General features: G+C 38.8%; 1 protein-coding gene across 4 annotated transcripts; it reads right to left on the bottom strand.

Moving 5' to 3' along the window:
* Nucleotides 1-1,154: 1,154 nt before the first annotated feature.
* AADAT (aminoadipate aminotransferase) lies at nucleotides 1,155-27,780 on the bottom strand. Of its 4 annotated transcripts, none has more exons than XM_044225108.1 (15): nucleotides 27,634-27,780; nucleotides 25,063-25,150; nucleotides 24,815-24,952; nucleotides 24,253-24,421; nucleotides 22,934-23,066; nucleotides 19,560-19,634; nucleotides 12,926-13,135; nucleotides 10,970-11,035; nucleotides 9,588-9,670; nucleotides 9,030-9,126; nucleotides 7,960-8,021; nucleotides 7,630-7,694; nucleotides 5,654-5,760; nucleotides 2,678-2,779; nucleotides 1,155-1,719 (listed from the first exon to the last, which is right to left on the bottom strand). In XM_044225108.1, the coding sequence occupies exons 2-15, from the start codon at nucleotides 25,127-25,129 to the stop codon at nucleotides 1,678-1,680; spliced, it is 1,416 nt and encodes a 471-aa protein (XP_044081043.1). In that variant the 5' UTR covers nucleotides 25,130-25,150; nucleotides 27,634-27,780; the 3' UTR covers nucleotides 1,155-1,677. The 4 variants fall into 4 exon arrangements, with proteins under 4 accessions (XP_044081043.1, XP_044081044.1, XP_044081046.1 ...); XM_044225109.1 differs by lacking the exon at nucleotides 27,634-27,780 and adding an exon at nucleotides 25,461-25,593; XM_044225111.1 differs by lacking the exon at nucleotides 12,926-13,135.
* Nucleotides 27,781-27,994: the final 214 nt, after the last annotated feature.

The following is a 27,994-nucleotide window of genomic DNA, read 5'->3' as shown; positions in this document are numbered from 1 at the left end:
GCATCTTGCCTTGCTGCCCTCTTAAACTCTGCTCTGAATCCAGGCATCTGAGTGACAGAACTTAACACACCTGCAACCGTAGCTGCCAGGGCATCTGGAAATGCAGAATTTCACTTGCACAGTGCTCAGTGTACAGAAGGCTTATGGCAGTCAACCCTGTGTCAAACAAGTCTATCAGCACCGTTTTTCCTACAGTATTTGATCACTTCATGTCTCTGTGTCATGTTTTGGTCATTTTTGGAATATTTTAAACTTATTATCATGTTAATATATGTGATTCATGATAACTACTTGCTGAAAGCTCAGATGGTGGTTAGCATTTTTTTCTTAGAAATATTTTTTGTTGTTGTTTTACAAATTCAGTTAGCCAATATGGAGTACATCCTTAGTTTCAGATGTAGAATTCAGTAATTCATCAGTTGGGAAATTATTTTCAAATTAAGGCATGTACATTGTTTTTTAGGCATAATGCTATGCACATGTAAGAGACTACAGTATAGTGTAAACCTAACTTGTACATGCATCTGAGAAATGAAAAATTTAACTTGACTTGCTTTATAGTGATATCTACTTCTTTTGCAGTGGTCTGGAAACAAACCCACAACATCTCTGGGGTATGCCTGTATACACAAAGGAAGTCCTAAATGACAATGACTTCCTAATTCCTTAAAGAAACTTATGACTTTACAATTACTGGATCTTGGAACACTGCTGTAGTTTGTTACACAGCAATAGAAAGCAAATATAGGGTATTTATAATACTCTGCTGTAATGAGATCCTGTTCTTTTATTTGTAACATGCATATACATAGAAAAACATCTACAAGGATGGAGGCTAAATGCTGACAGCAGGTATCACTGGGGGTGAGATAACAAGCGGCATTTACTTATCACTTATGCTCTACTGTTCAAAAAATTTTTAATGAGCATGTATTGCTTTAACAATTAGATGGGAAAAATAAAGATCTGAAAAGGTGAGAAAGAAAATCATTAAAAAGTATAGCCTAAAAAAGTTTTTTTTCATTTCAATAACATTGCAGAAAAGAATGCATTTTTGTGAATTGTGTAGTATTATGAAAATACAGTGTAGCAAAGATTTTAAAGTCTCTGATCTCTCTTTCTTATTTAGAATTAATAAGTCTGATGCCATTAGCTGTGCTTAGTTTCAGAATTTTATTTTAAAGGGATTTCTATGGCACAACATAATGTCTATGGTACTCTTAACTGAAAATTACTTAAAATGATCAAATTTTAACAATTTTTGTAATTAGCTTTCATTAAACTTTCTTAAAAATAGAGAAAGTCCACATTCTATACCATTTTGAATTTATTTTCTTACATTTTCAAAATAATTTATTGTAAAATGTTAGTTTCAAGGATAATTTATGAGGAACCATAAAACAACTAGAATTCTTTAGAGTAAAATCGAGGATTAGAATCACTTTTGCAGAACGAAAATTTATCAAAAGGTATAAGTGGATTATAAAAATATTTTGTCAATCTGATGAATTTAAGGGCACTTTAAAAGTTGTCTAGTTAAATTACTGCAGATATGACATGCTTCTTGAAATCCAGTCTGTAAGTGTGAAGCCAGTAATTTCTTCCTGCTAAAAGCAAACAATAATTTATCTGAAAAATCCATGAAACATTTTGATTTCTTCATAGGGTTTGATTTCTTCATAAAGATTCTTTAATAAGTTGGGCTAACCTCTGGAAGGCCTGAAATAGAAAAGAGATAAGAATTAGCAAAATTAGGATGCTACTTAGGAAAATTCTGTGATAATTTAAAAAATTCAAATGAAGAATATTCATCTTTGGTTGAGATAAGGCAATTAAAAGTCAGATTTAACATCAGCTTTATCTGGGTAGGATGCCATCAATGTCCACTAATATATATAGAGAAAAGCATATCAGATTCCAAGGACTTTTGTTTGTTTTTATAGCCCTCGAGATCATTGTTTTCCATTTTTCCCACAGCACAAATTATTTTTTCATATAATCTCACCTGCATATGCATTCTGTACCATTTCAATTGTCTAACTTTATTCATATATAAAAGCAGAGGTAACTTATGAAAAGCATATTTAATGATATGAGAAAACAAATAAATAGAGAACACGAAGAACCAATCCATCTGAAAGGGCAAGTAGACTCTTCTCAAGGTTAATGGCACTGTTCAATTTATGCCTCTTCTATTTAGACCCCCAAACAAGCAGTCCTTAAGAACTCATTTCTTTGCTTCTTGTTATTTTGGCTAAACCCAGACTTGTAATTAATTTAAGAATATTATTGTATTTGACTCTTGCTGATAAATTTTTCTTCACAGAAAGGGACTAATGGCTTTCATGAATGTGTGCTGAATTTAGCTAAGACTAATTCCATGTAGGGAGAAAAGAAGTTTTCTTCATAACTTGTTAGGAATTTTCCAGCATGGTTTAGCAAGTCTGAAAACAGTTCATGAAGATGATGAAATTTAACTCCAACTTAGTCTCATGCCTTTGTCTATTTGCTGCCATTAAAGTGTGTCTTTTAATAACAATTCATTAATTTTCAAATGATACCTGTTTTTCAGAAACCCAAGAGGACATTAAACAATGTTGTAACTCACAAAAGGAACATATGCACCAAAAAACAGAATTGATATCTAGTGTTACTCTGAAGAGAATATTGTACTCACCACATCCATCTCTTCGGGAGAAGCTGAAGAGAAGGACGCTCTAAAGTAAGGGCTAGGAGCTGAGCTATCGACGTAAAAAATATTTCCAGGAAGCATTAATATCTAAGAGAATTAATGGAAAATAAGTGAATTACTCAAAGAATATATAGGTAGATCCAATCTCAGAGAGGGGAAAGACTTTTTACATTTAAAAACAATTTAAAAAATCATGCAAAAAATCTTTTTATGTAAAAAAGTCTGCATGTCCTAATGAAACAAAACTAAACAAAAGCACAGAATCGGGAAAAATGTTTACAGTAATACAGCAAATGCTCCCTCTTCCCCATCTAAAGAATATACAGAAACTGAGAAGAAAAACACTAAAATTCTAGCTTTGATGGGCAAAAAACAGCTTATAAAAGAAACAGAAATGGTAATAAACATGAATAAATGGTAAACCAACTAGGAAAGTAACATAAATTCAAACAATGAGAGGCCATTTTTAAGTTATCAAATTTGGAAGTGGCTTTCAAGCAGGGACTTGGATGGTAAGTAGGTGTTGGCAGAACAAAAAGTGGGTAAAGAGTATTTTAGGGAGAGGAGAGTGTAATGGCCTTGAGATGGGAAGAAAATTGGTTCTTCAGTTGAAGAACTGAAAGGAGGTAAAAATTTCAATACGTAGAGTGAATGAATTAAAAATGTGATGTATGTCAAGACAGTAGTGGGAACAACCGGTATTCTTGACGTGAGCACTGTGGCACGTGGCTCACCAAATGCGAACTCCATTCCCTCTGTTTCCTGGTGCACGAATATATTCTGTTGCTCAGATTCTTTCTTGTTATGTGTGGCCACATGATCGAATCCTATCCCATGGACGTGAAGTGATGCATGCCACTTCTAGGCCTTGCCCAGCGAAATCGTCCCCCGTGTGATCCATCACACTCTTTCCATTTTACAGTCACTGTGGAGCCCATGCATTGAAGACTGAAGAGCAGTGAGAAGGAAAGAACCAGAGCCTCTGAATTGTTGGTTGGAACAGAGGTGGCTGAAGATCACATCTTTGAAAGTTTTATGTGAGTCAGAAATAAAGTTCAGGTGTGGTAGGTCTTTGAGATTATTAAGTAGTACAATCACGTGCTCCGAGAGCATTTACTGTTGTTATGTAGTGTCCATCTGCACACTGTCTACTAGAGTAAGGTGACTCAGGAGTGAAATGCTTTGGGGCATTCTGGGGAAGAGATTTCAAGGCAGATGATAGGTTTCTGTCTTGATTAATAATCAAATGAAAATCATCATTTTGGGGCGCCTGGGTGGCTCAGTGGTTTAGAGCCTCTGCCTTCGGCTCAGGTCATGATCCCAGGGTCCTGGGATCGAGCCCCGCGTGGGGCTTTCTGCTCTGCAGGGAGCCTGCTTCCTCCTCTCTCTCTCTCTGCCTGCCTCTCTGCCTACTTGTGATTTCTCTCTCTCCGTCAAATGGATAAAATCTTAAAAAAAAAAAATCATCATTCCTCTCAATATAGTGGAAAACACTGGGGTGTATATTACAAGCAAGGAGCTGTAAGAGAAGGGGGGAATAGTGAAAATCTCCTTGTAAGATGACCAGAATTGGGCTAAGGTTGTAGCTCTAAGGTTGAAGATTATTTAGAAAAAGTAGAGGTAAATGCAGCAGGATATATGGGACAGATGGAGAACACAGAAAAAATGATGAGAAAGTCTGAGTCCTTAGCACCTACCTCAGAGATACATACAAATAGCCACTTACCAAATGATCCTGATGATGGGTCAAAGAAAAGCAAAGAAAACTGATTTATGATGCTAAAATGTATTTCTTTGAAATAAGTCAGTATTTACAGAGTACCTACTGTGTAGAATTAGTAGGATTAGAACAATGGGTAAAGCAGGAGACTTGCCCTCAAGTAAGATGGTTAGAGAGGATGTATGACTTGAAGTCCAGGTAGTCAGCTCCCAGGCTTGTCCCAGGTCTGACCTCTAGACATCAATTTTCTAGCATCCACACTACCTCATCTCTTATGCACTAGGACAGTCCTGTGCCAGTGCCAACACAACCTGCTCGCTTGTACTTACTACTTCAAAACAAAAGGGAAACATATCTTAGTTTACAAAAGACTGGCAAACATGACAGAAGCATTATTTCATGGAGAAAGGATACTCTGTTAGGTAAATTGGACAGCTACAAGGAAAAATATTTAGATTTTCCACACTAGTTAATGCCTCTGAATAACTAAGTAGATTTAAGTACAAAAGGAGAGAATGAAAAGCCTAGAAGAAATCCTTACAGCCCAATTTTAGGTGAAAATAATAGGATACAAACTTTTCTGTGTAATTTTAACCATGGAAAATAACTGCACAGCCAAAATACTACATATAGACAAGCTCTTCAAGAAAATATACCACAATGGCCAATAAATTGGGGTGGTGAAATAATGGGCTACTTAAACATTTTTCATTATACTGTCATGAATTTTCCAAGTTTGCTAGCATGCTTTACTTACTTAAATCAGAGGAAAAAACCCTCTGCTCTTAGCCATTAAACTAACTAGTAGCTGAGATGAATGACCGTATTTCCATTAATGTAGACCAGAAGAAGAATTATATAACTCAAAAATCTAGGGGCGCCTGGGTGGCTCAGTGGGTTAAGCCGCTGCCTTCGGCTCAGGTCATGATTTCAGGGTCCTGGGATCGAGTCCCGCGTCGGGCTCTCTGCTCAGCGGGGAGCCTGCTTCCCCCCTCTCTCTGCCTGCCTCTCTGCCTACTTGTGATCTCTGTCTGTCAAATAAATAAATAAAATCTTTAAAAAAAATCTATTTTTATTTTAACAATGAGATAATAATATTAGAAATATAAGATACATAAATATGAGATAACATCTGATATTAAAATATTATGGGTTGGGATAGAAGGCAATGATAAATATCTCTCTTCATTTTTATTTTAAGTGAAAAATCACTTTAAAGAAGTATAATCCCCCTCCCTTACCTCTTTCTTAATGGCTTTTTCTTCAATCAGTTGTTTTACATCAGAAATGCCCTTAATTTTAATCCATAAAAACATTCCAGCAGTAGGAACATTCCATTCTGCCAAACCTACAAATCAAAAAAGAGAATAAATATATGCTAAAACCACTTTAGATGATATCAAATATATCAATTAATGCATAATTGCAGTTAACTGTCAACTAGTATGTCCAAAAAAAGTTCCTATGGGGATATCATTTTTAAAACATAGAATTTAATGAATTGAAGTTCTGAGTTTATTTAAAAAATAAGAGACTAGGGGTGACTGGGTGGCTCAGTCAGTTAAGTGTCTGCTTTCAGCCCAGGTCCAGGAATCAGTCCCATACCTGGCTCCCTGCTCATTGGGGAATCTGCTTCTCCCTCTCCCACTACCCTGGCTTATGTTCCCTCTCTAGCTGTCTCTTTCTCCATCAAATAAATACACACAATCTTAAAAAAAAAAAAGAGAGAGAAAGAGACTGGGATGAAGGGAGAGAGGGAGACTTGTATATATTTCCAATTTTAGTCAGTCTTAGGGTAGTGCAAGGACTCTAAGGCCTGTGTCTACTTCCCTTAGTTAGAACCATACTGAAGCCAACTATAGCTCTTTCAATTATAGGAGAAGATTCTTCGATTCCTTCCAGATTCTTCCAGTGCTTCAATAAATTCTGTCGTTTATACAACAGTTCTGAAGTCTGATGGATTAGAGTTTTTATCAGAATATAGTTGATTATGAAAAGAAGTACTTAAAATGCAATCATACCAGAAGTATTTGTAGGCTTTATGTTTCACTGGGTATTAGGATAAAGAAACCAAGAAGGAAGGACAATTATTTTAAAACTTGCTTTTGATTAGAACCTGTTCTTTTTTTTTAAAAAATTTTTTTATTTATGTATTTGACACAGAGAGACAGGGAGCACAGCAGGAGCAGCATTAGGCAGAGGCAAAGGGAGAAGCAGGTTCCCCACTGAGCAGAGAGCCTGACACAGGGGTTCTATCCGAGGACCCTGGAATCATGACCTGAGCCGAAGGCAGATGCTTAACTGCCTGAGCCACCCAGATGCCCCTAGAACCTGATCTTTAATGCCACTGTACAAAGTGGTAGAATAGTACTCTTATTAAAAAGGTAATTCTCTATTTACCAGGAATTTATAGGGAACAAGATATGACAGAAATAAGGAACCGATTTTTTGTTTACTATTATTCACACCAAAAGCTTTTTTAATGATATAATTAAAACCATGTCGGGGTGCCTGGGTGACTCAGTGGGTTAAGCCTCTGCCTTCAGCCCAGGTCATGATCTCAGGGTCCTGGGATGGAACCCCCACATTGGCTCTCTGCTCAGCAGGAGGCCTGCTTCCTCCTCTCTCTCTGCTTGTTGCTCGGCCTACTTGTGATCTCTTTCTGTCAAATAAATAAATAAAATCTTAAAAAAACACCCAACACATAATTCATTAATAGAAAATTAAATCTAAATCATCCTGCAATCAAATTAGCAATAAATACTATTAGATAAATGACACTAACGATTTGAATGCAAATAATTTATAATGAGAGAACTGCCTTAGGTTATACTATTAAAACAAAGGTCTAGAAAATTGTTTGACAATTCCTCTGCTGTTTGGGGGAAAATTTGAAGTAACCCTAAAACCTTTGAGTATAGCTATCATTTAGCTTTAAGTTATGGCTAGCTAATTTTTAGACTAAAAGTTCTTTTTTCCCCCCTTTAAGCCACAAATTCTTTGCAGCAGACAGGTAAAGTAGAGATAGGCAGAACAGTGACAGGGTTTGCAGACTATTACTTCTGAGATTGCTTATAGGGTGACAGTACTTGACAAGAATACTCCTGCACTCTTGTTTCTCTTCTCCCAAGATTATTAACAATGACTATGCAGTGTTCACCCCCCACTCGTCAAAGTGCTGGTGTCTATCACAGGGCAGGATGGATATTCCACTCACCACTTAACCATTTGTTTGCAGCTGCCACTATTGCATCCTTCTGGTTCATATAGAAATCAGCAACCCTAGAAAAAGGAAACAATGAAAAGCATGTGTTTAGTTCACTGACTGAAGACACCAGAAGGCTCTGGAGTTCAGTCTATAAGAATCTTGTTTTCTATCTTAATTAAAACGCTGGACGCTTGAAAAATGAATAGAGCATGTTTATTTGACTGTTTGGTGGCAAAATTTTTACCACTGCATTTTTTCCTTCATTTTGGAATAATCCTAATGAAAATTAATACAGGGAAGCCAATATCTATGTAAAATATGGAAGCTAACATGCAATACCTCTCTACATGAACCAGGAAACCCTCTTCTCCCCACTGGTGTAGAAGCTGTGAGATCAGAAGCTAAAAGAGATAAGACAATAACAAATGTTATGGTTTGGCCTCTAAATTTTTTTTTATTTTTATTTTTTTGCCAAATATAAAAAGCAAATCACTCTTGATTACCTGTGAACCACAAGAAAATATAACAAACTGAACCAAGATTTACACAGTGATTTATAATAAATGTTAATAAAAGTGACAATAAAATAATAAATATTTATGTAATACTTGCTATGGGCAGAAACTACTGTAATATATTAATACATTTTAATTTAATTTTTGTAATAACCTTATTAGGCTATTATTTCTATTTTACTGATGAGGAAACCAAGGCACAAGGGTTAAATGAACTTTCCCAAGGTCACACAGTTAGTGAGAGACAGAACCTGGATTCAAGTTAGACTGTCTAGCTCCAGATCCATACTATTAGTTGCTATACTATATCACTTCTCTAAATTTGTTAAAAAATACATAGTAGATACGTGTTGTGTAACATTTTCAGTGATTTTTCTATATAAAATGGAAGTTCTAAATACTATAGATGGATAGTGAAGTTTTGTTGATAACAGGCACAAAAAATATGGGAAAAAAACCCCTAAATTGATAAGACATGGGGACATCTTTATGCTACAAAGTAACGGTAGGTTAATTCAATTCTCATCTGCCTTTCTTTTTTTTTTTAAGAGTTTATTTATTTATTTGACAGACAGAGATGACAGGTAGGCAGAGAGGCAGGCAGAGGGTCGGGGGGGAAACAGGTACCCCACTGAGCAGAGAGCCTGATGCAGGGCTCCATCCCAGGACCCACTGAACCACCCAGGTGCCCCATCTCATCTGCCTTTTAGAGTAAACATCTGTGGTATTTTATCTTCTAATACAGTCCATATCGAAACACAAGATTCTGTATCAGTGATTTCTCTTCCTGCCACCTTCACTCAGTCTTACATGCTAACATCTATTTTCTATTCTGATTGCTTAAAAAAAAAAAAAAAGAAACCCAAACCCTCCTATTTCTGACATTGTCCTTACCTGTGTAAAAGTGCTGGGGTGCATGGTTGAGACTTGTGTGTGAAAAACAACTCTCTCTATCAAGGGTTTTGGACCAGTTATAAACCCTATTCTCAACCTACACAAAAAGAGAAAAGGCACAAGACAAATTCTGTGTTATCAATTAATACATGTCACTTTACTGATTTCATTAGGAAGATAGTTGTGACCTGGGGACAAATGGGCCTAGACAATTAAAACATTCTAATAAAACTAGCTACTTGTTATTTAAAATCCAAATTTAAGTGTACATTTAAAATGGAATACAAGTCTGACCAAGTATTTTGAAATGTGTTCTTTTATATATGGAACTCAAAACCTGACCAGACCCACTACAACTTTAGATTAACACCCAAATACCTTTGATCACTGCAGATGGATAAAGAAAGAAAAGGCATATATTAAAATTAATAATCAAACTGATATTTTAAAGTAAGTAGGAATACTAGCATCTTAAATGAGAAATATTTGGACTAAAAGACACTCAGGTATAGTCTGTCTTTTTTAGATCTGGCCATAAATTAAGACACAAAGCCTTACCCAGAGGAGAGGACTTTTGAAAAAGAGTCCGTTCTGATGACACGCCCATCAATGTCCATGGAAAGAAATGTTGGTGCCCGGGGCTTAAAATGGAAAAAATACATATTGTTTGTTTGAGAACTCTGTTAAGTGACTGTGTAATTATTTTGTGTAGGGAACGGAGAGGGTGTAGATTCCAATAGCAGTAACACAACCATCTTTTCTGTTACCTTAGTCTCAACCTTTAAAATGGAATAAGAAACCGAGATGCATGTTTTTTAGTGAGTACCTGCTTAGTTTTGCCGCTTTTCTGCCAAAAACAAAGAAGAGTTTACTCATTTGCTTAAGATGTTATTATGAGAAATTTAGGGAAACCTAAAATAGGCCCTCCTAGGCTCAAAGGTTGAGATCCAGGATTGACAAATTTAGAGGAGGATTCAAGAAAAACTCATTTGGAATAGATCAAAATGAAGAGGGCCAGCAGCATTCAGGGTTGCTTCAAGAGAGAATGATGATCCTTAGAACAGCTAGGAAGATAAAACAAGATGAGAAACATAGTCAATCTGCAATATGGACTTGAGTATTTACTTCAAAAATAGATGCACACAGCAAAGGAGTTCCAGGTCATGTGGAGGGTAGGGAGTAGGTAGGTAGATGTGATAGTTGGCAAACTATAAAGAAAAATCAAGGGTTTTTGTTCTTTTTCAGTAGATTTAAAGGGAGCACTGAATCCAAGCAGATGTTCTCCCTGAGAGCAAATGAAGACAATGTCTGATTTTGAAGATATCAGTGGGAGTCTGGGCCACTACTGCTGTCTATTAGGAGACCGAGATCATGAAAAGTGGCATATATAGTGAAAAAGAACCTAAAAATCCATTATTCTGTCGGTAAGATCCAGGCCTTCGGTGACAGAGATGCTGAATACATGGCATTCTGCCGGTGACGCAGAATGGACACTGCTAATTGAGCATGGCCATCTTTCTCTTTTAGATCCTTGTCAGACATCATTCCAGTCAGCCACTGCCAAGAGACTATAGTTCCCAAAATGGAACCTACTTCACATCCCTGGTATGATGTTTAAAAAACCATGCACTAGGATCTGGAGTTTGAGAAAACCATCAGCCCTGACTCACTCTGTTTGACCAAATGCATGGTATAGAGCACTACTATTTTAAAGATAAGTTGTTTCTGGAAAGAGCAGTAATACCAGACATGACAAGTATTAATTCCATAATAAAACTGAAAGACTAAAGATTGGAGTGATAGCAAATTATTAATAATTTTACTTAATTTCAATGTAAAGATAGATTAGCTCCTACTTCAAAACCAGGCTAAACTCAAGTCAGTGTAATAACTTACATGTTTACCTTCTAATTGTGAAATAAATTCACATCATCACTTACCTTGCTGAACTGGAGAAAATAGTAAGGATCATCTTCTATGATGAGGAAATCATATTTTCTTGCAAGCTAAAAAAGGTTGAAGTAGTATATTTAATTCTTAAGGACCATCTAATCTGAAAATCACTTGGAATCATAATTCTTTGTATTCATTCATTCATTCACTCACTCATCCATTCATTCAAGAAGCTACTGAGTGCCTTTTGTCCTAGACAATGAAGATAAAGAGATGAACGAGGCACTCACTGAAGGGTCTTCTCACGGAACTTAAATTCAGGGTTCTGGGAAAGACAATATACGTAAGCCAATGGACAATGAAGAGAAGAAATACTACACAGGAGGTTTTAGGGGCTGGGAAGGGTGATAAACAGGGGGATATGTGTGTGTGTGTGTGTGTGTGTGTGAGAGAGAGAGAGAGAGAGAGAGAGAGAGAGAGATTGGGTAGCTGTTTCAGTCTGAATCATTGGGAAGCCCTTCCTGACAAGGTAACACAAGAGCTCAGAAGGACAAAGTGGCCTGAAGCAAGAAGGGCGATAAAAGAAGAGATGACAGGGTCTGAGATTAGACTACCAGGTCAAATAGCTTTGTGGAGCAGATGAAGGAATTTGGTTTTATTTTAACTGCAAAGGGAATCCACTAGAGGATTGTAAACAGGACCACAACACTGGCTTTACCTTTATATTTGAGGGGAGGTGGGGAAGGATGTGACTGGCTGCTTGTGAAGAATGAGTGGCTGGAGAGGGAGAAAGGAGTGCAGACGGGGTCCAATGAGGAAACTATCCTCATGGCCCAGTGAAGGGAGGTGGTGGTTGGGAAGACCATGGTCGTAAGGGCAAAAAGAGAGAAACAGATGGATTTGGATCCATTCGGTAATGGAGTCCACAAGATGGATTAGATGTAGGGGGTGGTGGGGGGAAGAGAAGAGAAAGAGAGGAGTAAAGGGTCACTGTTCATAGAGGCACTATTTACAGAGATGGGGAATGTGAGGGGTTGGGATTGGAGATTGGGTGCGGCTGGACTAAATCGAGAGTTCTATTTGTTCATGGTAGGTTGGAAATGTCTATTAGACATTCATGGTGGATATTGGAAACAGAAGCTGGATGGAGAAGTTGGATACAGAAGCCTGGAATTCAGGGGAAAGGCATTCCTATTATTTAGAATGGAATTTATAGCCACAGAAACGGATGAGACTATCTGGGGATAGTATGTAAATAAGAGGAGAACACAGGACAGAACTCTGGAGTATGTGAAAGATAAGACAACACTTTGACACACACAGACACACAAAAATGAGTGGAAGAAGCTATTTGAAATCTTCCTTTATGATTCTACTGCACATTCTATATAGTTTAATATGTCTTTGGTACTTCTATTAAAAAGCTATTAGTAGCAAAAGTCTAGGGAGCACAGTAAGGTACATAAAAGAGAATTTACTAAAGGCACATTTCTCTTATTTTTCAAAGATTTTTGTACTGTTAGGTATGTGTTTGATATTTAAAAAAAAATGTTTGCTATGAAAAGTTAGACATCATAGTCACATACCTAAAAGAGATTTGACAAAAGAACATGCCTCTTATTTTTAAAGAATTTCTTTGTAACCTAAAATGCTAAGGATTAGGAAAGAGAAGAGAGAGGATGAAAACATAAAAATAAAATAATGAAAATCAAACTTGGGCTTTGATTACATAAACTCATAAAATTTAACAGTAGGTCAAAAATGCCATTTCTTTTTTATGAAAATATCAATTAAGGGAAAAAAAAATCTCACAGTTAACCAAGGATGGAGTAATTTCTTGTGTTCCAATTTATTAGGACCCTCGGGCATAGATGACTTCTTTTTATATTAAAAATTATCTTCCTTGTAATAATAAAAAATAAAAAATAGAACTTGCACAGTACTCTTCTCAAAGGTCAAAAATAAACAAGGACATACCCACAGAATGTATTCTTTTAAAATACCTCATAGATTTCCTTCTTGCGGTTACTTGTTAATGAGTTTCCAGTAGGGTTGTTGCCATTTGGGACAGTGTAAAGACATTTGGGGGTGTTTTTTTTAGGGTTCTTTGAATCCTCTGGTTTCCATTTGGAAAGGACTTCTTTGAGGGAGTCCGGAATCATCCCATATTCATCACTGGCAACATTAATGATATTGCAGCCCAGTGGCTTCAGCTGTTGAGCACAAATAAAAAGAAAAGACCAAGATTCAGACATGATTTCAGAATGTGTCACTGGTTTTTCTACTAACCAAGCATGTTACCATTTATACCCTTTAATATATAAACCTGCACTCATCTGTACACTCAAAGGCTTGAGGTGGTATAGTCTCATTTCATTGTTGTCCTGGGGTAGATTCCATTATTGTTCAAAAATATCCCCCGTCAGTTCCCATACTTCCTTGCTCATATGTCAGGATTGGCCATATGTCTCGCTTTGGCCAGTAAATTGTAAGCCGAAGGGATGTGTGTTTCATCCAAGCAGAAGTTTTAAAATCCAGGTTTTGGTTCTCTGTTCCCTTTTCCCTTTGCTCGAAGACTGGCAATGCTCCAGACAGAGGTTGCTTCTATCAGTCTGGGGCTTGGTATGGAGATGACGTGGAAGAGAGCAGCAGCTGCCTTTTGGTCGATATGTAGAATGTGGGAGAAATAAACTTTCTAGCCATAAGCCATGGAGACTGGGGTGGTTTGTTACAGTGTATAACCTAGCCTCTGACTGAATTATTATTAGAATTATGATCAGAACTGGTTCCAAAAGAGATGTGTATTAACAATTTTTTTTTTGGACAATGTTAAACATAGAAAGCATCTTTTATGTTAAAACCTAAAATAGTTACAAGCAGAGGTGATCTTCAAAATATTTAACAGGTGTGCACAGGAACATCAGAAACAGTACCTGACTGGAAAAGAGTCCTGAGGGCCCCTGCATTAATTCCATATCATGGGAAGTTCTGGGTGGTCTTAGGAGTGGGGCCAGGGAAGCCAGGGTGGTGATGGGCACAGAGGGGAACAGGGCAGCAGCTTCCCAAGATGTATGGAAGTATTTTGTATTTGCCAAAGGCTAAGCCTGAAATCACAAAGAGTGGCCTTGCTTACAGACATAATTTTATAAAAATCTTGTGGAATCTTATTCTTGGATGAACATAAAGAAAAAAAAAATGGAACTTTAGAAATAACAATAATTTGAGTGAGGTTCTCAGAAGAAAAATTTTCAGAGGTAAGCAGACACTCTTTTAGCAGTCAAATGTGGAAATATGTACTAAGTGGGAATAATCCATACAACTTTATGACAAAGGTAAAAGTTCTTAGGCTGAGGAAACACATCTACCATGATTAAAGAAAGTAATATTGGGCCATGAAATAAACACATGTTCCTTACTAGCAAATCTCCTCATAGCCTGGCACACAGTTTCTGTCTGGGTATTTGGAAACGTCTGTGCGTGCATGCGTGATGCAGATCACACAGACACTGGTTTCAGATTCACAGGCATTACATAAAGAGTTTAGTAAAGTAGTTAGTATCAGATTGAAATTAGTATCCAATCATTAAGAAGAAGCAATTATTTTACTTTAGTTTTTTATTGTGGCAAACAGATATGACATAAATTTTGCTTTCTTCTTAAAAGACTTTACTTGAGAGAGAGCAAGAGAGAGCATGGGTTGGGGGGAGAGAGGGCGGGAGAAGCAGACTCCCTGCTGAGTGCTGAGCAGGAAGCCCCACACAGGGCTTGATCCCAGGATCCCAGGATCATGACCAAAGGCAGACGCTTTATCAACTGAGCCACCCAGGCGCCCTTCAAATTTTGACATTTTTAAGTGTACAGTTCATGGCATTAATCACATTCACAATATGTGCATCAGTGCACTACTGACTTCCGAAACTTCTCTTCACCAAACAGAAACCCGTTAAGCAGTAACTCCCCATTTCCCCCTGTCTCTGGGCCCCAGTAACCTCTAACTTACTGTCTCTGTGACTCTGCCTATTTTAGATATAAGAAACAAATACATGGAGTAATACAGTATTTGTTGTATTGTGTCTGGCTGCTTTCAGTTGGTGTAATGTTTTCAAAGTTCATCCATGTTGAAGTGTGTGTTAAGACTTTGTTCCTTTTCATGGCCGAATAATATTCCATCATATGTATATGCCACAGTTTGTTTATTCACTCACCTGTTGATGTACATTTGAGTTGCTCCTACCTTTTGGCTATTATGAATAATGCAGCAATGGACATTTGTGTAGAATTATCTGTTTGAGCTCCAGTTCTCAATTCTTTTTGGGTATATACTTGGGAGTTGAACTAGTGAGTCAGATGGTAATTCTAAGTTTAATATTTTGAGGAACTGACAAACTGTTTTTCTACTGTGGATGTACCACTTTACATTTCCACCAGCAACACCAGATTCAGTAACACTTGTTATGTTACATAAAAGAAGTAGCTATACTAGTAGATTTAAGGCAGTATCTCACTGTGTTTTTGATTTGCATTTCTCTAATGACTAATGATGATGTTGAGCATCTTTTCTGTGCTCACTGGCAACCTGAATATCTTCTCTGGAGACATGTCTATTCAAGACTTTTGTCCATATTTAAAAGGTTCTTTTATTGTTGTTATTGTTATTGAGTTGTAGAAGGTCTTTATATATTCTGGATATTAAATCCTTACCAGATATATGACTTGCAAGTATTCTCTCCCATTCTGTAGGATGTCTTTTCACTTTCTTCATAATGTCCTTCAGGGCACACAAGTTTTTAATTTTTGATGAAGTCCAATATATCTATTTTTTGTTCTTTTTGCCTGTGTTTTTGGTGCCATATCTCAGAATTAGTGCCATATCCAAGGTCAGGAAGATTTGCCTTTATGTTTTCCTCTAAGCTTTTATAGTTTTAGCTCTTATATTCAGGTCTTTGATCCATTTTGAGTTAAACTTTTATATGGTCCAAGGGCCTAATTTCTTTCTTTTGCATGTGAAAATCCAGTTGTCCCAGAACCTTATGTTGAGGAGATTACTTTTTCTGTATTGAATAGTTCTGGTACCCTTGTCGAAATAAAATGACCATGGATGTGTGGGTTTATTTCTGGACTCTCAATTCTATTGCCCTGGTCTATATGTCTATCCTTGTACCATTACCACACTGTTTTGATTAGTATAGCTTTGAAGCTGGCTTTGAAATTAGGAAGTGGGAGTCCTCCAACTTTGTTGTTCTTTTTCAAGATTGTTTTGGCTATTTGGATTCCTTCCAGTCCCATATGAATTTGACAACAGGCTTTTCTATTTCTGCAAAAAAGTCTACTGGAATTTGATAGGGATTGTTTTGAATCTATAGTTTGCTTTGGTAGTATTGATATCTAAACAATATTAAGTATTCCAATTTTTTTGGGTCTTCTTCAATTTCTTTGATCAGTGTTTTATAGTTTTTAATGTACAACTCTTTTACCTCCTTTCTTAGATTTAATCTCAGATATTTTATTCTTTTGGCTGTTATTATAAATGGAATTGCTTTCTTAATTTCCTTTTTGGATTGTTCACTTGGAAAAGCATTTTTATAGTATCAATTTCATCTCTACTTAGGAGTTTTGAGAAAATCTGCCTTTCATTAAGACTAGCTAATAGCTTTCTATATTAATTGTTTAAGATAATATTAAACTTATGCCAGTACCATGCTGTCTTGGTGATCACAGCTTTGTAGTAAAGCTTGAAATCAGGCAGCATGATGCCCCCCATTTTATTTTTGTTTTTCAACATTTCCTTAGCGATTCGGGGTCTCTTCTGATTCCATACAAATTTTAGGATTATTTGCTCCAGCTCTTTGAAGAATGCCGGTGGAATTTTGATCGGAATGGCATTAAAAGTATAGATTGCTCTAGGCAGTACAGACATTTTAACAATGTTTATTCTTCCGATCCAAGAGCATGGAATGGTCTTCCATCTTTTTGTGTCTTCTTCAATTTCTTTCATGAGTGTTCTGTAGTTCCTTGAATACAGATCCTTTACCTCTTTGGTTAGGTTTATTCCCAGGTATCTTATGGTTCTTGGTGCTATAGTAAATGGAATCGATTCTCTAATTTTCCTTTCTGTATTTTCATTGTTAGTGTATAAGAAAGCCAGTGATTTCTGTACATTGACTTTGTATCTTGCCATGTTGCTGAATTGCTGTATGAGTTCTAGTAGTTTGGGGGTGAAGTAGAACAGTGGAACAGAGTAGAGAGCCCAGATATGGACCCTCAACTCTATGGGTAAACAATCTTTGACAAAACAGGAAAAAATACACAGTGGAAAAAAGACAGTCTCTTCAATAAATGGTGCTGGGAAAACTGGACAGCTATATATAGAAGAATGAAACTCGACCATTCTCTTACACCGTACACAAAGATAAACTCAAAATGGATAAAAGACCTCAACTTGAGACAGGAATCCATCAGAATCCTAGAAGAGAACATAGGCAGTAATCTCTTCGATATCAGCTACAGCAACTTCTTTCAAGATATGTCTCCAAAGGCAAAGGAAACAAAAGCAAAAATAAACTTTTGGGACTTCATCAAAATCAAAAGCTTCTGCACAGCAAAGGAAACAGTCAACAAAACAAAGAGGCAATCCACGGAATGGGAGAAGATATTTGCAAATGACAGTACAGACAAAAGGTTGATCTCCAGGATCTATAAAGAACTCCTCAAACTCAACACACACTAAACAGACAATCATATCAAAAAATGGGCAGAAGATATGAACAACACTTCTCCAATGAAGACATACAAATGGCTATCAGACACATGAAAAAATGTTCATCATCAGTAGCCATCAGGGAGATTCAAATTAAAACCACATTGAGGTATCACCTTACACCAGTTAGAATGGCCAAAATTAGCAAGATAGGAAATAACTTGTGTTGGAGGGGATGTGGAGAAAGGAGAACCCTCTTACACTGTTGGTGGGAACACAAGTTGGTGCAGCCTCTTTGGAGAACAGTGTAGAGATTCCTCAAGAAATTAAAAATAGAGCTTCCCTATGACCCTGCAATTGTACTACTGGATATTTACCTCAAAGATACAGAGGTAGTGAAAAGAAGGGCCATCTCTACCCCAATGTTTATAGCAGCAATAGCCACGGTTGCCAAACTGTGGAAAGAACCAAGATGTCCTTCAATGGACGAATGGATAAGGAAGATGTGGTCCATATACACTATGGAGTATTATGCCTCCATCAGAAAGGATGAATACCTAACTTTTGTAGCAACATGGACGGGACTGGAAGAGATTATGCTGAGTGAAATAAGTCAAGCAGAGAGAGTCAATTATCATATGGTTTCACTTATTTGTGGAGCATAACAAATAGCACGGAGGACAAGGGGAGTTAGGAGAAGGGAGTTGGGGGAAATTGGAAGAGGAGGTGAACCATGAGAGACTATGGACTCTGAAAAACAATCTGAGGGTTTTGAAAGGGCGGGGGGTGGGAGGTTGGGGTACCAGGTGGTGGGTATTATAGAGGGCATGGATTGCATGGAGCACTGGGTGTGGTGCAAAAATAATGAATACTGTTATGCTGAAAATAAATAAAAAATAAATTAAAAAAATAATAATAAGATAAAAATAAATAAATTAAAAATTTAAAAAAAGATAATATTAAACTTAACAAAAAAAAGAGAATCTGTGAAGTTAGAATCAGCAGAACATAAAGGATCACCTCATTCACTGCCCTATTTTTTTTTAAAGATTTTATTTATTTATTTGACAGAGAGACATCACAAGTAGACAGGGAGGCAGGCAGAGAGAGAGGGAAGCAGGCTCCCTGCTGAGCAGAGAGCCCGATGCGGAACTCGATCCCAGGACCCTGGGATCATGACCTGAGCCAAAGGCAGAGGCTTAACCCACTGAGCTACCCAGGCGCCCTACCCCCCTACTTTAAGCTAGGTGTTAGATGACAACTGAGAGTAACTCTGGGCACCTGAAGTGATGGGTAGTGCTTTCCTTCCTTAGGGAGTCAGGAGTCAGGTAAAGGCTCATGGCTAGGAAGTTCTTCTATTGAGTTGAAATAGCTTCCCTGTAGTTCCCACCCTTTGGTTCCAGGCCTATGAACCTAAGGACCTGCACAAATCAGTCCATGGCTACCCTAAAGTACTGTGCCCCAGAAGATCCTACTTGTCAGTGTTGTGTTCACTAGGGCATAGCAAAGCTGGATGACCAGCTTCCTCCTTCTGGACATTATAGTCCCATTAATTTAACACTGGAGTGGAAAGTCCTAGTTACACCATATTGGCTTACAATTATATTAAATTGACATATAACATGACTATACTTAGACGTATGGTAACAAAAGTAAAGAAAAAGTTAAGTTTTTTGTAAATGAAGTTGCATGTCACATGAAATATTAAGAAAGCTGGATGTGATTTCGCACAGCTTAATTTCAGCACCTACACTTTTAGATTTTATAAAAAGAAATGTATAAAGCAAAGGGTATATTTAACATATTTTGCAAACATCATTTAAGATTCTTCTATTTACAGATGGAAGACACCATTTTATTTTTCCATAGACAGAGAATTTTAAAGGTGTAATGTTTTATTTATTAAAAGAGAGCTGCATTTTATAAAAATGTGTACTCACAGCTTGAAGTGTTCCTGAATAAACAGGTTCATTTAGGAGGACATTATCTCCAGGATTAATGATCATTTCAAACACCTAACAAAAGAAGCATAGGTTAGTTTGGATAGTATTGTTTCCATTCTTAGATCCCCTATTCAGTTTGAGGATTCTAGGATTCTACAGTAGGAATTGGCAAATTTTCAGTGAAGTACCAGGTGGTACATATTCTGTGGGCCATAGTATCTCCATTGCAACTATTTATCTCTGCCTCTAGAGTGAGAAGGCTGCCAAAGACAATATACAAACCAATAGGTGTGGCTGAGTTCCCATAAATCTCTATTTATAAAGTCAGGTGAGGGTTGGATTTGGCTCTCAAGCCACAGTTTCTCAAACTCTGTTCTAGGGTAAGATAACTGGTTTGGCTCGTAAAATTCATATATTTCTTTTATTCCTTCTTTGAAAATGCATTGAATATTTACTGTAAGTCAAGCCTGTGTATGGTATGGAGACAAAATGATGAGCTTAGCAATATGTTTCTTATCCTCATGGAGCTACTCGTCCAATGGGAAAGCTAGACACTAACCAAATAATTACTCAATTAAGTGTATATTTAAAAACAATGACAAGTGCTGTTAAGTATAGATGCAGAGGTTTTAAGGGCTCATTGTAGGAGGGGTTGGGCATTTGGGGACTTCGGGGGATCCGGGAAGGCTTCCTTGAGAAGTGATGAGTTGGTATAGAGGATCACAATAGGTACATTTTGAGAAACTGATAGAATTCAGTGGCTTGAAGAGGAAATGTAAAGAGGAGGGTAGAGTGAGATCAGACAGAAGTAGCAGAGAAACACCAGGTAGACGTTTAAGCTGCCTGAGGCGAGTAAGAATATCAGGTAGAGGCTGGGAAGGGGGAATCAGATTATCAGATATTCATGTTGGGAAGCTCATTCTGGCTTCATTATGAGAGAATGAAAGGTGAGTGGGAATGTATGTGTAAAGTCTAGGGAAGCCTGAGGATTATCTGGGACCCTTCTGCTGCAATTTTGGGGAGAGATATGGGTATACAGCCTGACAGACAGTGATGATGGAACTGGAGAGGAGAACTGAGAAATACTTAGGAAATCCAAACCAACAGAACACAATTACGGATTATAGGGGAGTGACGAAGAGGAGGCACGAAGAATGACTCCTAGACTTCTGGCCACAGAGCTAGACAGATGGAGGGAGTGTGCTGTTTACTGAAAAACAGAACCACAAACTCTCAGAGAGAGGGACAAGGTGAGGAGGGTGTTTTGGTTTGAAATGCCTTTAAAACATTCTGTCATGGCACCAGGTAGACAGATGGGACACATGGATTTGGAAGGAGCTTGGAAGTTACTAGCATAGGATCAAGCACATGGGTGTGAATGGAGACACCCAGGGAGAGTTCATGGGTTCAGGGGAGAAGAGTTCTGAGGATGGAGCCTTGAGGAACTCTGATAAATGATGGATGTGCAGAGGAGGAGGACACTGCAAAGGCAGGGCAAACTGGGCCAATGAGGTATTGGGAGAAGCAGAGAAGAGTGTTTCAGAAAGGATGGTAAGATCAACAATGTGAAAGCATATTTAGAGGTTAGATAAGACAGGCTCCACAAATCTTAAGAGATTTTGCAGAAAATATGATCTAGACAATAGATACTTCTCTCCTAAATCAAAAGGGGGGGCACTATAATGAAATCTTACATAATTGATGGCATCATCTTTTCTTTCCTTGTGGTGTGTCACAATCTTCAGTTCAAACCTCTCCTTCCTATCATTTTAACAACCTGCATCTCATGACAACAGTATGGGCGTCAACTGAGAAAGACATTCTGGCTTTTGTTTCCAATTTGGTCTATAAAGTTCCCTTCACCTTTTTCTTATGAGCTTTTGGCATTTTATGACAAACAGCATCCTCCTCCGAAACGTTTCTAAGTGACTCAGGCTTTAGAGGACATCCTAGGACCAAACAAATTACTTGGGTGGCATGTGTATTGTCAGTATATCAAATGAAAATCTAATCACATATATTTTCCATGTCAATTGGGGAACATGAAAATGTCAAATATTCTAAATGGAAAGAAGGACTGTTTATTATCTGGTAGCACTGTTTAATAGAGGTAGACAGAGACACAGGTGCCTAACGTAACATCTATCTTAGAGAACAAAGTGGAAGGAAGAGTAGACCAGATTCCCTTGAAGTCCTCTGTAATAAGCACGTCTATAAGTAAATGAATTATTGGTGTTTCTGGCCATCTATGCTATCTTCCTTTGTGTTATGACTGATGTTGCAACAGATAATGAAAAAATCATCTTGAGCATCGTTCTGAGAGAAAAGTTCATAGTATACTTCTTAAAAAATAATTTAATTAAAAAGAACTTTTTTTTGTATTAATCTATAGAATCACAGATGTTTGTCGTCAAGCAAACACTCAAACAGTAGCTAATTCCCCCTTTTTCCCCAATTAAATACAAAAAGAGGGAGGAAAAATTATATTCTTATTACTTCAACACATTATTCTGTAAAAATAATTTAAAATTCACTAAAGCTAACTAGATTGCAGCTTTTACATTTTCCTAAAAAGAAAAACAAAGCTACTCTGGTTTAACATAAATAAGAGTCCTTTTTAGTCTAGCTGTGAAGACTGAATATAGAGAATCTTTAACTGGGACTAATTATTCATGAAAAGGAAAAGAAAAAAGAAACAGAAGAGACTGAGAACCACTGATACAGTCTCTTGTGAAAACTCCCCGGGGGTGGTTATACATCTGTGGGCTTGCTGGAACCCAGGAGAGAGGCAGATGGAATAAGGGAGAGAAAGGGAACTGGGGAGGCTGGGGAGAAGTGTGGCGATAACAGGAGAACTAATCTAGAGAGAAGTCAGGGACAGACATAGACCTAGATCTACAAAAGCACATCCGAGGAGACCAGATGTAAGCAGTGGTGAGCACAGGTGTTGAACTAAGCAGGCAGGCAAAGGAATAACATTTCCTCTCAGGAGTATCAGGATACACCTTCTAAAATTTTTTTAAAAAAAATCCTAGCGAAACTTTGTAACTACATAAATCAAAATGTAACCTGAATCTCTGAGCCAGATGACATTAAGCAGTGCTCATTAAGCTTCTGGTAGGACTTGAGTACTTCCTTAATGGGACTCTTGTTTTAATGACTCATAGTTCTGGGACATTAACCACATGATCTACACTTAAGAAAAATCCGATTGGTGAATGTCTTTAAGTTCCCCTTAAAACTCTACATAAAGACAAGATAGACTACCAGTAACTCATTAAACATGACCCTCTTATGTTTAGGTGAGAAATGACTATATTTATGAATATATTTGATTCTTAATGTGGGGTTCCCTTTCCTTTCCGTCTTACCTTGCAAAGACCATCTTGGCTGCCAGCTGTTATGCATATGTCCATCTGTCCTTGACTGGTTGGATAATTGATGGTGGGAGGATTATGTAATTTTACTTGTAACTGTTTTAGCCAGGACAACAGCTCTGGGATTCTAAAGCATAAAACGTACTTTCAAATTTATAGTATTAAAAAACATAATAATTATAGTCAAGAATTAAATAGTAGCTTTATGCCAGGAACTTTATTCATTCAATTTAAAAATCCTCAAATGCTTTTTGCCAATATTAATAACGCTATTTAAAAGACAAGGCAACAGACTTAGAGATTAAGAAATTCACGTAAAGTCAATCAGCTCCGATTAAATGAGCTGAGATATGAATCTACATCTATCTTATTACAAAGCCTCGTCTCTTTCTTGTACACTGGAGTACTCACTGCATAATCTATTCTTTGTTCTAGGAAAATTTCCCTAGGCTACCTAGAAGTTCAGTCTCAAGATCTTTGTATCATGGAAAGAAAGGCCTATTGTACATATTACATATAATTCATATATAAATAATGCATTATATTTCAATATACTTTTCTTTCACAGAACAAAGAAGACTTTAATAAAGTATAATTTAATTTGTAGGCACTCCATACATTACCCTATATCATTGGAAGAAGATCAGCTAAGGAAAGTCATAAAGCATGTGTTTCAGCTTGCTTTTAAGAAATTAAAGACATCTGGGGACACCCGGGTGGCTCAGTTGGTTAAGCATCTGCCTTCAGCTCAGGTCCTGATCCTGGGGTCCTGGGATCTAGCCCTGGTTGGGCTCTGCTCAGTGGGCAGTTGGCTCTCCCTCTCCCTCTGCCCCTCCCCCCACTTGTTTTCTTTCTCCGTCTCTCCCTCTCTCTCAAATAAATAAAATCTTAGAAAATATTAAAGACATCTGAACAGAGGGCAATATTTTTGCATAAGGGTCTGCAACTATTAAGGGAACACAATAATTACAAAATTTCTCCCAGAACTGCTGCTTCCTGGATTGTCCTTTTCCTCTTTTTCCTAACCTGCTTCTCTTCCCTTAGCTCTCTCAATTTTTTTTTCCAGTCTCAGCTCCAATGGTATTTCCTTTGATAAGCCTTCTCTGAGTCTCCCCATTATTTAAAGTCAAGCAGTCACTGAGGAGGAAGCATTTAATAAACCTGTTGCTCTTAATTAATCTTTGACAACGCTGCCCCAAACCTTCCTACCTGTGGAATACCCAGTTAAAAATGACACATTACTTTATCAGGGGGCCTTAGGATGCTGCTCGTGAAAATGAACCAACAAAATTATGTCATCTTTTGATAACTACCCAGCACTTTGAGAATACTGAAGTGCTCTCTTCATCATCTCTTCATCAAATTGGATGGGCTTTCCATTTTTTATGGTGATAACAGCAGTCTTAAAAGGGAATGTGTTGGGGTTTGGTGATCCAGTAGCCAAGGAGATGACTGATTTCGGTGCCTTTATCCGTATCTCAGCTGTAATACACACAGAAGAGAAGAGGAAACACTTTCATTGAAGACTTTCATAAACAGAGGTAGCTTAATATATTGCATTCTGATCAATGAAACTGTAAAGCTGAACAATTTCTACTTTAAGAAATTCTATTTTAAAATACTAGTCTAAAATAAACACATAAAGTTACTTTTTTCTGCACCTACCTCACTGGCGGAGGAACAAAAGAATGGAGATGTCCAACTAGGGCAGAGTAACGAGCAAGTTAAGCAAAGTTAAGCAGTGACAGAAAACCCTCCTCTCTTCCATTTAGTGCCCACCTGCGCATCCGGCTTCAGGGCTTTCTCGCTGCTCTTAGGTTTCCCAGGCCCGCTCCACGCCGCCACATCTGCGCATTGTGCCTAACACCCACTCACCCTGCAGGAAGAGGCTTTCTAGAGGGCACACCCTCTCTCTTCCTAGGAGGCGTCCTCCAACAGCCCGTGTCTTTAATGCTGCTCCGGCTACACTCGAGCAGAGATACCCGATTCCCCGCCTTCTGCTCCAGCCCAGTTCTCAAGAGAACAAAGTTCGTCCCTGTTTCAGGTGCGCGGGAGGGCACCGCCGCTGGAGGCTCTGCGGGAACCCCCCACCCCCGGAGGAGGGGCGCCGGCCCAGGACTCACTCGCGACTCGGATGGCAGAAGGCGTTCTCGCTGCGCTCGTGGCGGTGAGGAACCGTGCGTAATTCATGTCTCCGATACTAGCGGAGAACTAGAAAAAGGAAATAGCGGCGTCCAGTAGTGCCTCCGAACTCTGGAAACGCCCCTCGCTCGGACCCACCCCGCCGTCGAAACGTCCCCAGCTGGAGGCTGCGCGCCGCGTCTGGGTCTCGAGCGGGCCGGGGGCTGCTGGCACACCGGCACGGGGCTCCGCAGACGCAGCGTCGCTCGCACTCGCGGCCCGCACCCCGCACCCTCGGGCGGCCCCCAGGGCTGGGGGCGGTGCAGGTCCCGCCTCGCTGGGGGCCTGTCTCGCCGGCTCCCGCCCCGCGCCTCAGCCTATGACCGCCCTTCCTGCGCACCTCCCCACCGCGGGGGAGCGTCCACCGCGCAGGGCGAGCAGGGTGATGGCCGGCCGCGAGGCTTTTGCAGGCCAGAACCTCAGTCCATTCAAAGCGGGCCCGACTCTTGACCTCGCAGCTAGGAGTCACCGCAAGAGAGGTCGGGTGGGCGCGGACGCCGGCCTGGGACCTCGCCGAAGGGCTAGTTGCTGGGGGCGGGGTGAGGGGGTGGGGGAAGGAGAGGTGCATGCCCCGGAAGTCTCCCTAGCCTAATCCTTGAGTGCCATCTGGTGGCTGCTTTCGTCTACTGCAGCAGGCTTCCTAAACTCCGTTTGGTTTGGTAGGCCAATTCCGTGCAGCTTGTGCTTACCTGGAGTCTTCTGGCGAAGGAGCTGGTGCGTCTCACCCCATAAAACACTATTGTGTTTCATACTGACCTTTCCTAAATTACCTATAGCACTATCTCAGGAAGTCACCCAGGTGACCCAGATGATTTGCAACGATACTTTGTCCAAGATCTGAACATTTTAGAACGAGGAGGGGAGTGTTGAAACAAATTTTGGAAGAATCACTCTGAGGGTCTCCTCAAATTTTACTGTGTTTCCTCCCCTTGGATTTTCTGACTCTTCATTATGGACATCAGTTAGATGTAGGACTTAGATTAATCTCTTGGCGTCACTAACAGAGTTTTCCCTGTGAGCTCTCAATGGGAGAAGATTTTGAGACAGCCCCTCTCTTTTTTATTCCTACATGGATATATGAGGGAGTTACTTATTTCTAACAAATTCTAACCTGGCTGTTTTCATTCAGTAAACATTTATTGAATACATCCTGGATGAGTTTTGACATATTGTCAGAGGGCTCTCTTCTAGACAGAAATAGATTAGTCCAGTAGTCACTTCTATCCTTATCATGGTCCTGGCAACAAAAGGTTGAGATAACCCAGTGGAATCTTTATGCTGGCAGCTAAATACCAGAAGGGTATTTCTGGTGTTAGTAAATCCCATCTGATGGTTTACACCTGCGTGTCTTTGGACAAGTTACTTTTAATGTGCATGAGTTTTCTCACAGAGTTGTCAGCAGGATTAAATCAGAGACTCCATATTAAGCACATGGGCACAGCACCTTCACATTTGTAAAAACACTTAATAAATGTTAGCTCTTATTAGAGTGGTTACAATGTTTTTATATAAATACTCAGCCTCTAAAAATTTTTGGCTGGAGAAAGTACTTGGCAACTCTTAAGGCAAGTTGTGTCCTTAGATAATTCATGAATACCTTAAGGATCTTTCTGAGATTGTCTATTTTAAAAAGGCTTGTCCCTGAATGTTTCTAGAAATTAGCTGGAGGAGCTCTAAATACATCTAAATAAAGTATAGATCTGGGTTGCGTATGAAATGTAACTAGAAATATTGGTGTTACTGGGGACTGCAGCTTCTTTTTGGCTCCAATAAGTATGGTTCCCTCAGATGCTTAACAGAATCCTAAATTTCCCTTTGGTAGTAGGAAAGGGTAAAAGCAGTTTGGAGTTTTGGGCTAAGAAAACATTCAAGACGAATTTTTGCAACCACATGCATGCACAGTTCTATGATTCTTATAGTATCTATTATATAGACCTTAATGGGATGCCTGGGTGGCTCAGTGGGTTAAGCCTCTGCCTTTGGCTCAGGTCATGATCTCTGGATCCTGGGATTGAGCCCAGCATGGGGCTCTCAGCTCAGCAGGGAGTCTGTTTCTCCCTCTCTCTCTCTGCCTGCTGCTCTGCCTACTTGTGATCTCTCTCTCTCTCTGTGTCAAATAAGTAAATAAAATCTTTAAAAAGAACAGTGCAGAACTAGCTCCCCCCACCCCCGATACCCGCCCCATTGGTAGAATACAATTCCTGGAACCCGAACTAAAGAGATTTAAGGCCATCAAGTCGTAAGATACAGGTTCTCAACCTTAAACACTTTGCTGAATTTTTTTTTGGGGGGGGGTGCTGCCCTGGAGTTGGATAGGGGAGATGGCTGAGGGTGCTGATTGGAATAAGTGGGGTGATGATTAAGGCCAGATACAAGGTCAGAGAACTGTCCCTTGAGGGAGGTCTAAAGGGAATGTACAGGACTGTAGGATTATGTTCAGAAAACTCAAGGCAGAAAATGGTTAGTGTGATGGGAAAGGGTCAGGCAAGAGTTAAGTTAAGTTAGGGGCTTACCTGTCAACCAGAAGCTGGAAATAGATTGCCAACGAAATCAAACAGACCAGACTTTGAATTTGTCAAGAGTGATTGCAGAAGGAATTCTCCCGCGGGAGTAAGACGAATGAGCAAGGTTCACGTCTCAGTGCTGCCTTTTTAAAGTCTTGGGTTAGGACTGCCTGTGGATAGAATTAAAGGGCACAGTTCTTCTGGACCCAGTTATTCTCTAAACATTTACTAAGTGCTTGCTCTGTGCTAGGAACTGTAATAAATTAAAAAATATAAGACAAGTCTGGAAGAGCAAGTGTTTGCTGGTTGAGGGGTTAGCATTTTCATATAATTCAACATCCGTAGCTGATATACAAGCTTCTAAGGAAAG

The sequence above is a fragment of the Neovison vison genome, chromosome 11, assembly GCF_020171115.1.
Source record: "Neovison vison isolate M4711 chromosome 11, ASM_NN_V1, whole genome shotgun sequence".
In the NCBI taxonomy this organism is placed as follows: domain Eukaryota; kingdom Metazoa; phylum Chordata; class Mammalia; order Carnivora; family Mustelidae; genus Neogale; species Neogale vison.
This window is presented reverse-complemented; position numbering and strand designations above follow the sequence as displayed.